The sequence below is a fragment of the Natrix helvetica genome (genome assembly GCF_964273705.1).
Source record: "Natrix helvetica genome assembly, chromosome: 12".
NCBI lineage: Eukaryota > Metazoa > Chordata > Lepidosauria > Squamata > Natricidae > Natrix > Natrix helvetica.
In genome coordinates, this window is record NC_138556.1 from 14,216,775 (window position 1) to 14,234,420 (window position 17,646).

The following is a 17,646-nucleotide window of genomic DNA, read 5'->3' on the forward strand; positions in this document are numbered from 1 at the left end:
CCACCTCCTGGTGATGGGCTCAAAATCCCCCAGTAAGCTTTTATGCCTAAGGCAGGACTAGAACTCACCCCCTCCTGGTGATTGGTTGAAAACCCTCCAGCTGATTTTCATACCTAAGGGAGGACTAGAACTCATGGACGCCCGCTTTGTAGTCTGGTGCTTTAACCGCTAGACCAACCTGTCCCCCCTCTCTCTTTCATTGTAGAAGTCTTGCACACACACACATACACGCACACACGGAGAGATCATCTAATATCCATATGTATTTCTTTTAGACAACAATGAATGCGCCACTGACGTCAATCTTTGTGGATCAAAGGGAGTTTGTCAAAATACTCCCGGAAGCTTTACGTGTGAATGCCAGCGGGGCTTTGCCCTGGACCATACTGGTGCCGCGTGCGAAGGTACATCTCTTGAGGACTGACATGACCATCTACTCTTTTACCTCGTCCGGAGTGTTAATTAATAGCAACAGCACATAAACCTATATACCACTTTACAGTGCTCTGCAGCCCTCTCTAACAGTGGTGGGATTCAAAAAGTTTTACAACTGGTTCTGTGGGTGTGGCTTGGCTTGGTGCGCATGGCAGGGGAAGGATTTTGTAAAATCCCCATTCCCTTCCAACCCCATTAACCTGCTTTCCAGCTCCCTTCTCCTGTGCAGGGCAACAGAAGAAGACCCAGCATATTAGCTCAGATGCTGATCAGCTGGGAACTCGGGAGGCAGCGAATAGAAGAGGGTGGAGCCAGCCAGAGGCGGTATTTACCAGTTCTCCGAACTACTCAAATTTCCGCTACCGGTTCGTTAGAACTGGCTGAATACCACCTCTGCTCTCTAAGCTGTTTACAGAGTCAGCTTATTGCCCCCAGGCAATCTGGGTCCTCATTTTACCCACCTTGGAAGGACAGAAGGCTGAGTCAACCTTGAGCCTGGTGGGATTCGAACTGCCAAATTGCAGGCAGCCGGCAGTCAGCAGAAGTAGCTTGCAGTACTGCACTCTACCCACCCTGCCACTGTGGCTCATTAATACATTTAAATGCACCATGGCCTAATAAATGCATTTAAAGTCAACTGGTAATTATATCTATGTTCCATTAGCGTCTTGGAACACGGAACCATTGTTGTTGTTTTTCCAGCAAAGTCATCTAAAATATTTTCCATCTATGCTTTCTTTTGTTGTTGCAGATGTCGATGAGTGTGATGGAAATCACCGATGCCAGCATGGTTGCCAGAATATAATTGGAGGATACAGGTGTAGCTGCCCACAAGGCTACCTCCAACATTATCAGTGGAACCAATGTGTTGGCAAGTCTTGTTTTTTAATGTCTGAGCACGCAAGTCCCTTTCTCGAGTTAGCAATTAAATTTTTGGCTGGTTTGATTGTCATTTGGTTGATTTCGAAGTAATTTCCTGTACAGGTTTTAGGAAACACATGAGATTATCAAAGAAGCCCTTTTGCCTAGCTGGAACTGTCGTTAGAAAAATCTCAGAAAAACATTGGTTTCTCCCTAGTAATGTAGGACTTTAAAGGTGACAGTCAGAACTTCTGTTTTTGGTCCAGAATCTAGTGCTGATCGGTGTTTCCGCCATTAGCAAATAAAACCACTAATTAGACATTGACATTGAGTCTTTATTGATTAGCTCTTGGGCCATATCAAAGTGCAAAGTTCCAGAAACAAATTATTACTAAAATTTGATAAAAGCAATATAAAATGGAGTTTGATAAAATACAATTTAAAATGGAATAAAACACGATTTAAAATGGAATGGGAATAAAATACGATTTAAAATGGAATTGGAATAAAATACGATTTAAAATGAAATTGGAATAGAATACAATAATTTAAGATAGAGATAAAATATGATAAAATTATATTTGGGTCACCCCTACCATCTACCCCAATCAGTCCCACATATGCAGATCTCAACCAAATCATTTTGTTTAGCTACTGTTCTGTGTTAAATGTTATTTTTCCGATTCTGGCCGCACATTAGGTGTTTTGATATGAGAAACAACTAATGAGAGAAAATGGCTTTCTTTAATTCACGAGTAGAACCATAAGTAATTCTCCCGAGGTGCTTTCCGAGGCATGCAAAATGATTTCAACGTTATTCCTGTGAATGCAGCAAGAATATTCTAAAAACCAATTTTAATTAGGAAACTCATTTTCGGGGTTATTTCCATCACTGCACCTAATTTAATCAGTTAATTGGAACAGCCATTCTCTCCTGGAGGTATATATGGGGACAACAAATGTGACAATTGACCATTTGTTTGGCCTGGTTTGCTTTGCTTTTCTTTTTCTTTTTTTAAATGTTTTTTTATTTTTATTGTGGCCCAGTTTTAAGGGAGGTTCCTGGTTTTAGTTAGGGTTAAGAAAACTTGCCCTCTCTCATACACAGTTGCCCAACGTGGCCTTTTCAGTACAAAAAAAAAAAAAGAATTGGAAAGTTACTCAAGCATGCTATATTTTTTTAAAAATTAAATATTGGCTTAGAAAGACCCGTACGGTTTAAATTAAGTGTTCGGTTGGCCCCTTTCAGGTTTTGCTGAGTTACAAAATCATTACAGGTAATCCTCGACGTACGACCTTAAAATTGAGCCCAACATTTTTGTTGCTAAGTTTAACATTTGCTAAGTGAATTTTGACCCATTATGTGCTGTGGTTGTTAAGTGAGTCACTGCAACGATTAAGTTAGTAACATGGTGGTTAAGCGAATCTTGTTTCCCCCTTGAATTTGCTTTTAAGAAGGTCGCAAAAGGAGAATCACATGACTCCGGGACACTGCAACCGTCATAAATATGAGTCAGTAGCCCAAACATCTGAATTTCGATCGTGTGTCCATGGGGATACATGCAACGGTCGTAAGGGCGGAAAACGGTCATAGCTCCCTTTTTCTGGTGCCGTCATAACTTTGAAGGGTCACTAAATGAATGTTGTAAGTCGAAGACTCCCTGTAAAACACCACCATTGTTCTGGTTTTGAAAATGAAACCTGGGGGGTGTTAGCCCTGCATTGAATCGTGTGCAGTCTGGTTGATTTTGGCAGAGCTCAAAAAAATAATAATGAAGCAGGGTTGGTAGGAAAACTGCAATATCAGGAAATCCCACAACTGTAGACTAAACTATGAAGCTGAAAAAGCTTTCTGGAAGAACACTGTGTGTGTGTGTGTGTGTGTGTGTGTGTGTGTGTGTGTGTGTGTGTGTGTAAGTAAAACTGAACTTTTTCTTCAGTGCCATTTTATATACTTTTTAAAAACTCTCCCCCTTCCCCCCCCCACCCCCAGTGTTATCTCATTTGTGCCTTGGCGCAAAAATTTCTTCTCCTCTCAACAAGCATCATGTGCTAAACTCCAATACAAGTTGCATTAAACAGAGAGCAAAGAAAAATGAATCCAGCTGTTCTTTTTAGGGCTTCAATTCTGACCTAGAATTAGTTCTATTTGAGAGCCATAAATGAGCTAATCAATCCCCAGATCAAATTTCCATGCTGTCACAAGTCCATTAATCAGCCCTTAGGCAGGGAAAACAGCTCTCTGTGTGTGTGTGTGTGTGTGTTTCCCCATCCATAACTTATAGATAGTACTTTTATTATTTTTTTAAAAAACCTTTGATTCAGTTATTATCTTTATCCATTTGCCAGATCTCATAATGTAGATTGACAGAAGGAAAAGGGTAAAGTAAGAAGATTTTTTTTAACAGCACATAACAGAATGATAAAATAACCATATTAGATGTAACAAACACCATTGTTAAAGACAAGTGAGCAAATGACTCTCAGTTTATGAATCAAATTCATAAGCCACCTAATGTTGTTTCTTTTTAATTGTTCCCTTTGAAAGTTGCAAACTAGAGTAGAATAGAATTCTTCAGAATAGAATAGAATTCTTTATTGGCCAAGTGTGATTGGACACACAAGGAATTTGTCTTTGGTGCATAGCTTGGGTACTGTAACAATTGGGGGGGGGGATATAGTTTATAGTTTAAAGTCTAAATCTTGTTTAGTTCAAAGGAGGAACTTGCAAAGTCTTTAACGTAAGTGAGTTTCTGAAATAAATCATTTTATATAGTTTCACCACGTTTCCTCAAACTCAGCACTATCACTTATGTGATTTAAGGTTGACGAATTTTCCAGACAATAAAGCCATTTCTGAGAATTTTCAGAGCTGAAGTCTACACATCTGGAAGACATACAGTATGCCTAATAATGAATCCAGTATGATATGCATCATGCTGCAAATTATTGGCTGTATTCATTTAAGACAAGTTTTTAATCAGCCCTTATTAGATAAACAATGAACATAATTTGTTCAAATCATTGTAAAAATTAGCTGTTCATTTATCTTGATTTAACTATATATGACGGTTTAACTAGGTGTTGAAAATGAAAGGCGTTCAATAATGTTGGCATTAGTGCAAATATTTTGTGCACCCCATGAATTGGATGAGAATCAAAATGACAGACCACAACCCAGGCATAAGGAATAATAATTATTTAGTTACAGAGCCAGCTTGATATAGTGGTTAAGGCACCACGCCAGAAACGGAGACTGTGAGTTCTAGTCCTGCCTTAGGCACAAAGTAAGCTGGGTGACCTTGGGCCGGTCACTATCTCTCACCCCTAGGGAGAAAGCAATGACAAATCACTTCCAAAATCTTCCCAAGAAAACTGCATGGACTTGTTCAGGCATCAACAGTGATTTGAAGATATCAAAAGAGAGTAGAGTAGAGTAGAGTAGAGTAGAGTAGAGTAGAGTAGAGTAGAGTGAAGAAGAAGAGGAGAAGAAGATGAGGGGAGGGGAGGAAGAGAGGGAAGAAGGAGAGAGGAGGAAGAAAGAGAGAGGGGAGGGGAGTGAAGAAGCAGAGGGGAGGGGAGGAAGAACAGGAGAGGAAAAAGAGGAGAGGAGATGAAGAAGAGAGGAGAGGAAGGGAGGAGAGTAGAGTGAAGAAGAAGAGAGGAAGAGAGGGAAGAAGGAGGGAGGAGGAAGAAAGAGAGTGGAGGGGAGAGGACTGAAGAAGGAAAGGGGAGGGGAGGAAGAACAGGAGAGGAAAAAGAGGAGAGGAGAGGAAGAAGAGGGGAGAGGAAGGGGGAGGAGATGGAAGAAGGAGAGAGGAGGAAGAAGGAGAGAGGGGAGGGGAGAGGAGAGGAGAGTCCCATCTCGGCCATGGAGATTTTAGATAGACAGAATCCTTGCCCCTGAATCTACTTGTGTGCAGGATATTTACTAGAGAAATGTGATAGTTATGACTAAATATCTCAAGAGATGATTAGAATGATGATCAAACCTCCTTTGCTTTGTCTTCCAGATGAAAACGAATGCCTCAGTTCTCATATCTGCGGTGGGGCATCTTGCCACAACACATTGGGAAGTTACAAATGCATGTGTCCCACTGGATATAATTTTGAACAGTTCAGTGGGCAATGCCAAGATGTGAACGAGTGCGGGTCCTCTCAAGCTCCATGCAGCCACGGTTGCTCCAATACAGAAGGTGGTTATGTCTGCGGATGCCCACCAGGGTACTTCCGAATAGGACAAGGGTGAGAAGATGCTTGCTTTTGGATCTACAACAACAATAACCACCACAAAAATACCCTCCTAGTTTCTTTAGATTAATGCAGACCAACCCATGTAGGGGGAAATAGAATCTGCAAGAGATGGCACAACTATAAACTCAATTTCTTGAGCAAAAGTTGCATTGACAATAGGAGATGTAAACAATGGATATACTTATAGTTTGGTCCATTCCTTCATGTGCCTTTGACTCTATCAGTTGATGATACAATCCCCATGAAAAAAATATTCAAGTTTAGAAATAAAATGGCTCTCTCATAGACCAGGTTTCTATTAAATGATTAGAGATGCAGAGGTACAAAATATATAGGCATTGTATCTTATATGTAAGACCATAAGAATCTTATATGTAAGACCATATCTTATATGTAAGACCATATCTTATATGTATCTTATATGTAAGACCATAAGAATCTTATATGTAAGACCATATCTTATATGTAAGACCATATCTTATATGTAAGACCATATCTTATATGTAACTTATATGTAAGACCATAAGAACGGCCGAGCGCCAAAGAATGGAGGCCTTTGAATGATGGTGCTGGAGAAGACTCCTGTGAGTCCCTTGGACTGCAAGGAGATCAAACCGGTCAATCCTAGAGGAGATCAACCTTGACTGCTCTTTGGAAGGCCAGATCCTGAAGAGGAAACTCAAATCCTTTGGCCACCTAATGAGAAGGAAGGACTCACTGGAGACGAGCCTCATGCTGGGAAAGATTGAGGGCAAAAGAAGAAGGGGACAACAGAGAATGAGGTGGCTGGATGGTCACTGAAGCAGTCGGCGTGAGCTTAAGTGGACTCCAGAGGATGGTAGAGGACAGGAAGGCCTGGAGGAATGTTGTCCATGGGGCCGCGATGGGTCAGACATGACTTTGCAACTAAGAACAAAAAAAACCTTTTTTCGTGTAGCATATAGCATGCAATAAGCATGTATCTCATGCTTAAAGAATAGAAATAGTCTTTTAATTCTGTCTGATGTCTGTTCGTTCTTTCTTTTACATTCTGTAGACACTGTGTGGCTGGAATGGGTCTGGGGAAAGGTCAGAACCATGACCTACCGCTCAGTGGTGAAATAGATGATAGCGCTCTTTCTCCGGAAGCCTGCTACGATTGCAAAATCAATGGCTACCCGAAAAGGGGAAGAAAACGGCGAGGCCTAAATGAAACCAATGCCCTGGATACAGAGGTAAGTTGCACCTTTATCCTTCTCACCTGAAGTAACATTTACGTGGTTTCCATTTTGAGCATGGTTCCTTCACTTTTTAAAAAAAAAAACTATAGTAAAGTTAAGTATAGTAAGCTGCTTTGAATTGTTCACATTAACAATGCTGATCACATTGAGAACAATTAATCAGTGGAACGACTTGCCTCCAGAAGCTGTGAACACTGGAAGCTTTTAAGAAGATGTTGGATATCCATTTGTCTGAAGTGTTGTAGGGTTTCCTGCCTGAGCAGAGGGTTGGACTAGAAGACCTCCAAGGTCCCTTCCAACTCTGTTATTCTATATTCTAAACTGTATTACAGCCAAGAAAAACTATTTCTGATTTTCTTTCTACTTGCAAATCACTTCTAGATTTTCTCTTTGAGACAGATGAGAATGGAACTTTGATTTTGGGTTTTGCTGATTGGATTAATTTATTGTTGCACAAATGCCTAGTAATAACTAAGTATGTAAAAGTTAAGGCTGTCCTTCTATGTTGGATTTTATTGTGCTGAAAGAAGTCTAAAGTTTATATTTCTTTTCCCCTTTATCCTACATCTCTCCTCCCCCTTTCTTTCCCCTTCTCATTTCCCTATTATCTTTATTTTCATTTATGTTTTACATTACTGTAATCTGAATAAAAAATGTACACACACACACAGAGGGACATACACACACTCACTTATGGTCATAGACCAGCATGACAATAGCAGTGTTCCAATATCTGAGGAACTGCCACAGAGACGAGGGGGTCAAACTATTTTCCAAAGCACCTGAAGGCCAGACAAGGAATAATGGATGGAAAATGACCAAGGAGAGATTCAACCTAGAAATAAGGAGGAATTTTCAGACAGTGACAACAATCAACCCATGAAACAGAAGTTGCCTTCGGAAGTTGTGGGAGCTTCATCATTGCAGACTTTCAGGAAGAGACTGTACTGCCATTTGTCAAAAATGGTGTAGGGTCTCCTGCTTGAGTGTGGGGGGAAGGGGTTGAACTAGATGACCTACAAGGCCTCTTCCAACGCTGTTGATCTAAGCTTCAACAGATATGGATGGTTGCAATGCTTCATGTTAGAAGGAGAAAAATTCAGGAGGAAAACAAGAACCTAAAACACCTTGTTCTTTTTTTTTTTTACAGGGTCAGCTGGAGACAGATGCAACCATCAACCTGGCCAGCTGGGACCTTGAAAAACCGGCCGTCTTATCTTACAACATCTCCGGCCTTAACAACAAGGACCGCCTCTTGGAACTGATCCCTGCTCTCACCACCCTGACCAACCACAACCGATACTTAATAGACCACGGGAACGAAAACGGGTTCTTTAGGATAAATCAGAAAGAAGGGGTCAGCTTCCTTCATTTAGCTAAAAAGAAACCTGTGCCTGGAATATATTCATTACACATCAGCAGCCTCCCGCTCTACAAAAGGAAAGAACTCCTTCAGTTTGAAGATAAGCACGACCAAGACTACCTCAGTGGAGAGCTAGGAGACAGCCTGAGAATGAAGATTGAAATTGTGCTCCATTAATTCACCAGCCAGAGACCAAACATTATGAAAAGCCAAAGATAGCTAGGGTGAGACTTGAATGTTTTTTTTTATTCCTCAGTAAGGTTCTTCCATATCGCAGGAACAAGCTGTCATTGTATTCCCTTGGACACGTGAGCGCTATTCCACTTTGATGTAAGTAAAGGTACCGGAAGGAAACTCTAGCTCACGACCATCACTTTTCTCAGGCTTCTTTGTAAGTGTAGCTACTTTCGAGATACTGAATCTTGAATTTCGGGACTGCTGTTGAAAGCTGATCATGGATACCAAGCCAATGTCTGATCAGCACAGGTGCCAAGAGTTGCAAGACCACAAGTCCGTCAGTTAGATTCTTCTTCTTCTTCTTCTTCTTCTTCTTCTTCTTCTTCTTCTTCTTCTTCTTCTTCTTCTTCTTCTTCTTCTTCTTCTTCTTCTTCTTCTTCTTCTTCTTCTTCTTCTTCTTCTTCTTCTTCTTCTTCTTCTTCTTCTTCTTCTTAAAAAAAGAAATCTTAAGATCCGCCTCTCTCCAGCTACATCTTACTAGGTCAGCCATTTCTGTAATCGATTTGGTGCTAGAAACAATGTCCAATCTAGATTTTTTTAAAAAATAAATGCACTGTAATATATATACACAATTTAGAAGCCAAAGAAATTGCCATTACTCTCAGTCATCGATCAACCCCGAATTTAGCTCAGTAGTTTATCTCAGTTATATCTATAATACAGTACATGTAAATTAAGGTGTGTGTATACTGTAACCATGCTATCCTTATCCATGAAGCATTTGTAAACTAGATTAATAACTCCCTTCATGCAAGGGTTTATAATGGTGCTTATAAGACCAACTACTTAACTGCATACACAAACTTGGTGGTGAAATTTCTGTGACAATCAAAATGCACTGAGGTCAGCGAGGACCATTCACAACTAATCCGGAGTCACTTGACACAGTGCCATTCCAGTTATTGTCGTGACATAATGTAACACATGTCCAATGATACCTATCGTATCGAGAAGGGTTCACTGTCAAAAAGTCACAATAAAACAATTTTTTTTAGTTCATTCCATGGATTCATATTCTTGCTGAACTTGCACCAGTGCGGGCAAAGTATTTTTTTTATACAGGTATGTTCAGAAAATATATATATATATATATAAATATATATATATATATATATATATATATATATATATATATATATATATATATATATATATATATATATATATATATATATATATATATATATATATATATATATATATATATATATATATATATATATATATATATATATATATATATATATATATATACATACACATACTGGGAGAAGACTGGGACGTTATGATCTATAGCCTACATTTGACCCCTGTGCATTTCTCTGTAGTCACAATCTCCTCCTTTTTACAAATCTTGAATAGTCACTTTTATACTTACATTGAAAAATAATTATTAATAAAAGAGCTATAAAACCCACCCGGACAATTCACAGTTTTTAGTTTGATTGTGGGGTGAGATTGATTGAGAAAGAAAAGAACTTGAAGAATCAAACATGTAGCTACGTCTACATCCCTGGCATGCGTAGGGTGGAGTTTCTTGCATAGAGAGAGAAAGCAGAAACTGTTGGAACTAAAATACAGCCACTAATTCAGCAAATCAAAATTAATTGCTCATTAAAATTAATTGGAAAGTAATATGATGCGTTCTCATTATAAGCTGCAAGCCAACTTTTCTGAATTTTTTGTAAATGTTTTTGTCCAAAACAACACCTTAAAGAACTACTATCCTAGTATTCCATATGATCAAATTATTATGCCACGCTTGGAATACTGCATCCAGTTTTGGTCGTCACGATGTAGAAAAGATGCTGAGTTGAGGACCACCTGTACAATTGTGTCCCTGCCGTCACAATTGACATTCATGCACTTTGCAGTTGATGCGAATGTATGATTGTTGCATTGGTCCACAGCTGCACAATTGCCATTTGCAGGCTCGCAACTGGCTTCCAACAAGGAGAATCAATGGAGAAGTCGGCACTAAAATAGTAAACTCTGTCCCTGCCGTCACATGTCTCATTTAACAACGCCATTGCTTAGCATCAGAGCTGCTGGTCCCAATTTGAGGTTGTTAAGCGAGGACTACTAGTTACAGGTTGATCTTGGATTCAAATGAATGAATTATTGTTTCATTGGACTAGTAGTCTTGGAAGAAAAATGTATTTTATATGTTAGCGCAGAATACTCTGAAAAAACCCGCCCGAAAGACCAACTGCTCAACAATATTATTCACTTTCATTATAGCTGCCCATTTCACACATAGACAGCCCATCATTAAAAAGAGCAATGCCGCAATTGCTAATTCTTTGATTAAAGATCGGATTCAAGCTGTAAGGAGACTACCCTGTTCCTCAAATTGTCTCAAATGTGGGTTTTTTTTTTTCTCCAAAAGGCAGCTGGATTTTCTTTGAAAGTGTTTCGCTTTGTCCTCTATACTCTCTCTCTCGGACTCCCCCCCTCCCCCGCACATTCAGCAGCTCCTCCCACCAGCCTCAGGGAAGTTAAAATGCAATGAAGGCAATTTCACTCTACCTTTGGGACTTGGGCGCTATCTCACAAAATGAAATTTAGCGGTGAAAAAAGTAAGGCTCTACACTTAGGCAAGAAAATCAAAATGCACAGGTACAGTATAGGTGGTACCTTGCTCAATAGTAGTAACTGTCAGGGGGATCTTGGAGTCCTAGTGGACAACCATTTAAATAGGAGCCAGCCGTGTGCAGCAGCTGCCAAAAAAGCCAACCCAGTTCTAGGCTGCATAAATAGAGGGATAGAATCAAGATCACGTGAAGGGTTAATACCACTTTATAATGCCTTGGTAAGGCCACACTTGGAATTCTGCATTCAGTTCTGGTCGCCACGATGTAGAAAAGATATGGAGACTCTAGAAAGAGTTCAGAGAAGAGCAACAAAGATGATTAGGGGACCTGAGGCTAAAAGATATGAGGAACGGTTGCAGGAACTGGGTATGTCTAGTTTAATGAAAAGAAGGACTAGGGGAGACATGATAGCAGTGTTCCAATATCTCAGGGGCTGCCCCAAAGAAGAGGGAGTCAAGCTATTCTCCAAAGCACCTGAAGGCAGGACAAGAAGCAATAAGTGGAAACCAATCAAGGAGAGAAGCAACTTAGAACTAAAGAGAAATTTCCTGACAGAACAATTAATCAGTAGAACAACTTGCCTCCAGAAGTTGTCAATGTTCCAACACTGGAAGTTTTTAAGAAGAGATTGGATAACTATTTGTCTGAAGTGGTGGGCTTCCTGCCTAAGCAGGGGGTTGGACTAGAAGACCTCCCAGGTCCCTTCCAACTCTTCTTTTCCTCTTCCTCTCCTATTGCAAAACATAATACCGGTAGGCTATGTCCATCCACATAAAATGTCAGCTGTTGTATTTCTGTTGTTTACAAAGTTAGCTGATTCTGTCATGCTTTCAGTCATTCTTCCTGGAAGTGGTGGTATTGGTGGTGGTTGTTTCTCCATCCTCTGAAGGATAATTATTTTGATGCAGTGTGCATGTTACTTATCAGTTCCTTACTTCTGGCCTAACAGACTCTACTCATAGCAGCCTACAAATATATATCAAGTATATGTGTATGTGTTCTGACAGTGCCAATCATTTCTTGAACCCACCTTCCTTTAGAAACCTTGCTACCTACTACTCTTAACAATTGATGGATACCTTGAAAACTAGCCAATCTGTATTTGGAATTGTCCGTACAATTCTGGAAGCGGGATACAAAAATCACAAAACATTGGCTTAAAACTACGTGGAGTTTGTGAACGACATGGACTTAGAAAGTCCTCTTTCAATTGGAAGATGACTGTTTTCTTCTAAATAACCAAATACAGCTATGGTTGAATAGATTTATTTACATATTTCAGCCCAAGTCTGGTAAATAAAAAAAAGAGAAGGATATGAAGGATAAGAGTACATTTATTCCTATTACATATTGCTGGCTTCATTTTTTTATTTTGCAAATGTTAGATCTCTGAAATTATCTTTTTTTTCCCCCTCTCTCTTTGTAGTGGACTTTTTTGTTTTTGTTTCTAAATTAGTCTGGTGTCTTGTGAAGCAAAATGCCGTTACTCTTAACATGAAGATTTGAACTGATCCGTAATGAAAATTTCATATATCCCTCAAACAAAAACAGGTGAATTTTGGCGAGCTCCTAAAAAAAATGGGGAAAACTATGGTCTAGACATAATATTTATATTGGAAGTCTGCCCAGAGTTATTTAATGGTATGATGAAAGTAAAATGATCTGTATAATATTAATGAATTCCCAGATGTGTGGCTTTAGAAATCCCCAAGAATCATATGCAGACATTCAGATTTATAAATGTGAAAATTCCTTGTGTGCCTCCTCTTTCAGCCCCTATTCCATCTTGAACAACGAAGGTCTGAACGGAAAAGTGTAAATTGTGTTTGATTCTGGGCAGGCATGAATAACCTGGTTAGTATTTTCTAGAGATGCTTTTTTAGAAGCATCCTGATTAGTATAGAAAAAATCATTGTTTGGATATGTGTGAGAGTGTTGTGACCCGCCAGCGGAGTTGGAGCAGATTCGGGCAGTGAGGAGGTTGGGGAGGAACATGGGCCAGTCCTGGAGTCTGGGGAAGGCTCTGTTGAGGGCTCTGTGTCGGAGGCGAGGAAATAGCAAGAGCACTTCTTAAGACTTATATACAACTTTACAGCCCCCTCTAAGAATCAGTCCCTTACCCCCCAACAATCTGGCTCCTCATTTGACCGACCTCGGAAGGATGGAAGGCTGAGTCAACCTTGAGCCGGTCAGGATTGAACTCCTGACAGTGGGCAGAGTTAGTCTGCAATACTGCATTCTAACCACTGTGCCATCCTGGCTCCTAAGCCTCCTTCCTTTATATATTCTTGGGGTAAAGAATTTTTGGTAAAGTTCAGGGGCATCCTGTACCAACCTAGCCACCATTAGGAGTGCCTGGTCATTTCTTGTCCTTCAGGGAAAGGATTATGTTTTGTTGTTAGAAGGCGAGATGCTAGTTCTAATCCTCTCTTGGAGAGCCATGAATGAGCGGACTACCCTTCTCATAAGCATGGGAACAGTGCTTGTGTAGGAGCAGTTAGCCGTCAGAAATGGGGCTATCACTTTCCCTGTTTTTTAAAAAGAAATATATAAGTTGGCCAAACTTCTCATAACCCAACTTTTGATAACCCAGCTTTGTTCGACATAGTAAGAAGCTCTCCAGCTGTTTTATTTATATATACCTACGTTATCAAAAGTATATATGTTTTTACTATACATGAATGCATCTTGAATGAATGACCCAGACAAATAATTCATTCCCACTGCAAACTCTTGCTTAGCAAGTTTATTATTCCCGTCAATTGAGACCATATGTTCTGCAGCAAACAATAACTCTGGATTATTACTCATTTGTAAACTTTGCAATGGGAAGAAGGGTGGTTTCTTTTTTTTTCATTTTTGATACGTTAACAGCTCTAAATTATTAGGGTGGGAAGTAAATGTCAATGGAACATAAAAGTTCTTGGTGCGATGCTCACATTTGCTCATGCTTTCAAATCCACTGTGGTTTATTAGTTCATGGGAAGGATGGCAAGGCGGGGTGAAGTAAAATGAGAATAAATCCAGAATCAACAGTGAGCTTCTATGGTAACCGAAAATTGGATTAGGTGGGTGAGAAGAGGCAATACCACATGAGGGATTATGTACAAAGGATGTAAATGTGTGTTTGGGGGGGGGGGAGCATAGCAAATTCTAACGAAGAAAGTACCATGTTTCCCCAAAAATAAGATAGGGTTTTATTTTCTTTTGACCCCCGAAATAAGTACTTGGCCTCATTTTTGGGGAGGTCTTATTATTTTTGAGGTGCAGGAGGCGGCGAGCGTGGTCACCTTATGGCTGCTGCTGTGTTGCAATATTTTCAGGGAGGGCTTATTTTCAGGGGAGGGTTTATTTTAGCGCATGCGCTCAAAAGCCTCATTGGGCTTATTATCCGGGGAGGTCTTATTTTGGGGAAAACAGGGTACTGCTCTAACGAACTAGTCCTCTCCTCACTCTTGGCTTCTGAGTGCTAATGCTGTAATTATTTGTTTCAAAATCATGAGGGAGAAAAAGAACGCCACTTCAATTTATTTCAAGCAGGAGTTCACATTACACCCTTTGGAACAAGAAGGTCCAAGCCAATTCTCCAGGAGGAGCTTCTCGGGGAAAAAAAAAGAGAAGATCTCGGGTTTGAAAGTGAGATCTTCGCTTCCTTGATTTCATAGGAGGCGGATTCAGACGTGGCTTTGCGCTCCTCCGAAGAGGAAAACGTGGAAGCGGCTAGCAGGGAACATAAAAGGGCAAGAAATAAACTGGTTCTTCCCAAATCATAACTTTGTTGTGGATGTGTAGAACGTGAAGAGATCCATCCTAAGAATTGGGGTCGTATACTGGCTTCGAGCATAACCATGGACACTCTAGGTTCATATTTTCTTTTTCTACAACTTGAGTGTGGTTTTTAGATATGCAGGTCTCCTCTCAGGTCAAATCTCCTCTATTAAATATCATGGGTCTCCCAATAATAATAATAATAATAATAATAATGTCTGAAACGGACTAAACACGGTTTCTACACCCAAAAATGTGGAAGATTATCCATTTTATTTTAACTTCTTATCTGTTTCTAGCAAATTCTCACTCTTTTCTCATTCACTTTTTTACTGGGCAAACATTTAAACCATGGCCATGTTCAACAAAGATCACTGGGGGTGGGTGGGGAGAAAGCAGTGACCTTAATTTCTTGTGAGACTTGGATACGGATTTCATTGGCATTAGATTTCTTAATTGTACACAATGTCACTCCCCTGGTCCTCGTAAACTTAGAGCAGAACGCATGAGAAGTACCAGGTTTTGCCAAGTGCAGATGTCGAAATGCTGGCTGAATATCTTTTTAAAAAATGTCTTATATAATCGGAAGAACAATAATAACTTACTAATAAATCAATAATGAACTAAGAGTAGAGGACTCCTATAATATGGGTAAAAGAGACCGAAACAGTTGCACACTGAGAAAAGAATGAGATATTTGGCAGAATATTTCTCTTGGTGAGAAGTCCTTTATGCTGGGAAATAAAATAATAATAACTTGGCAATCTTGCTGAGAAACACCTTCCACTGATGGGAAGATGTAATTGTGACTTTTTTCTCTTTCTTTTTGACCTCAGCTTTAGCTGTTTAGAAATACTTGGAAGACAAAGTTATTGTTCTGGGGTGTAACAATATTAATGCATTGAATTCTCAGCCAGTCCCATTAAAGTTTTAGTATTGGAGGTATTAGCACAGATGGATCCTTTCCAAAATACGGCTGACATATTTTTTTCAGAGAAGACATCCAATTTAACTGTGGAAACACTTCAGCAAAGGCAATCCTGATGAGTATTACGATAGGAGAAAAATCTCGGGGCTGTGAGCTAGTTTGGGAAGTTCAAAATAATAATCTGGAAGAAGGCACAAAAAGAACACAAAAACATTGCCCGCACAAACCCTGGTACCACAGTTGAGGTTGGCTCAAGGAAGACTTTGGAGTGAACCATTAGAAATATTGAACAATGAGCCGAGGCGACGCGGTGGTGAGAGTGCAGTACTGCAGGCTACTTCTGCTGACTGCCGGTTGCCTGCAATTTGGCAGCTTGAATCTCACCAGGCTCAAGGTTGACTCAGCCTTCCATCCTTCTGAGGTGGGTAAAACAAGGACCCAGGTTGTTGGGGGCAATAGGGCTGACTCTGCAAACTGCTTTGAGAGGGCTACAAAGCACTGCAAAGTGGTATATAGGGCAAAGTGGTATTGCTATAGTATAAAGCATCAATTCCTGCAGATTTAAGCTAACATTATATACATTGAATTGTCGATTGCACCCAGTGGTGGGACTCAATTTTTTTTATTACCGGTTCTGTGGGCATGGCTTGGTGGGCATGGCATGGTTTGATGGGTGTGGCTTGGTGGGCATGGTAGGGGAAAGATACTGCAAAATCCTTGTTTCCTCCCGATCAGCTGGGACTTGGGAGGCAGAGAATAGATAGGGGCACGGCCAGCGTTCCGTGCGCCTTCGGCATTTAGTCATGCTGGCCACATGACCAGAGAGATGCGCTGGCTCTTCAGCTTTGAAATGGAGATGAGCACTGCCCTCTAGAGTCTGGAACGTGTTCTTGCTTATCCATGCTTCCTGATTGACAAGACTTTGTCTGTCTGTCTGTCTGTCTGTCTGTCTGTCTGTCTGTCTGTCTGTCTGTCTGTCTGTCTATCTATCTATCTATCTATCATCTATCTATCATTATCTATCTATCTATCTATCTATCTATCTATCTATCTATCTATCTATCTATCTATCTATCTATCTATCTATCTATCTATCTATTTATCTATCAATCATCTATCTATCTAAATGGCTGTGTGTATTTGTGTGTGTATATGTTCCAGCATAACTCTGAAACACCTCGAGCAATTTCAACCAAACTTGGTATGCAGATAACTTACTCTCAACAAAACAACTTTCAACAAAATCAGGGCTTTTCCTGATTAGGATTAGGATAAATAAATACCCGGGCAATGCCAAGTTATCAGCTAGTTAATAATAAATTGCTCCTCCATGGTGAAAGGAAGCCTTAAGTACTTGCTCCATTACCGTACAGCAGTGTCTCTAAATTAAGAGAGGACGATAATGATCCTGCTGGGTAGATAATAAAGCCACAATAATAATACAATATATTTAGAGGATAGCAGATTAAGGAAGGCTGATTCATGGTCTTTTTTTTTTTTTTGAAGGGGTCAGATGAGGAGATGTTAACATCTATAATTTACATTTTTCGGAAGCCATCCTACTCTCGGGTATAGGAGGAATTTTCAATGCTATGATCTCTGCAGGTGGCAAAATGTGGTCTAAAAGACATCTGGTTGGCTCTGTTTAGTTGGAAAAGAAATAAGACTGGTTTTTGTCCAATTATGACATCTTGCAGTAATTTTGTCCTGGACAATTGCAGTTAATCTCAATTATTATTATTATTGTTTTTTTTTGTTTCTGCGCTGTGCTGTGCTGTCCGGATTCTAAAGCATAAAATGTTCACATTAAAGTTAAAAGTGATTTCGTTTTGGAGAGCTGTTTCAATGACGAATACATAAATTTATTTTATTGTCTTATCACAATTAGTAGTCAAAGGAAACATTTGCTGGACTTTGGAACACATCTGGGTGGCTATTATTTAGCTGTTCTTCCAAAACATGGATAATTAATTTTGTTAAAGACAT

General features: G+C 39.8%; 1 protein-coding gene across 2 annotated transcripts in view; it reads left to right on the forward strand.

Annotated features, from left to right (window-relative positions):
- Nucleotides 1-9,369, forward strand: part of FBN1 (fibrillin 1) — a 196,600-nt gene extending 187,231 nt beyond the window's left edge. For both annotated transcript variants that reach the window (XM_081964556.1, XM_081964555.1), the window contains exons 62-66: nt 276-404; nt 1,187-1,306; nt 5,310-5,541; nt 6,587-6,764; nt 7,921-9,369. In XM_081964556.1, coding sequence (XP_081820682.1) covers nt 276-404; nt 1,187-1,306; nt 5,310-5,541; nt 6,587-6,764; nt 7,921-8,310 — 1,049 coding nt within the window. In that variant the 3' untranslated portion in view covers nt 8,311-9,369. The remainder of the gene's footprint in view (nt 1-275; nt 405-1,186; nt 1,307-5,309; nt 5,542-6,586; nt 6,765-7,920) is intronic.
- The last annotated feature ends 8,277 nt before the right edge of the window (nt 9,370-17,646 follow it).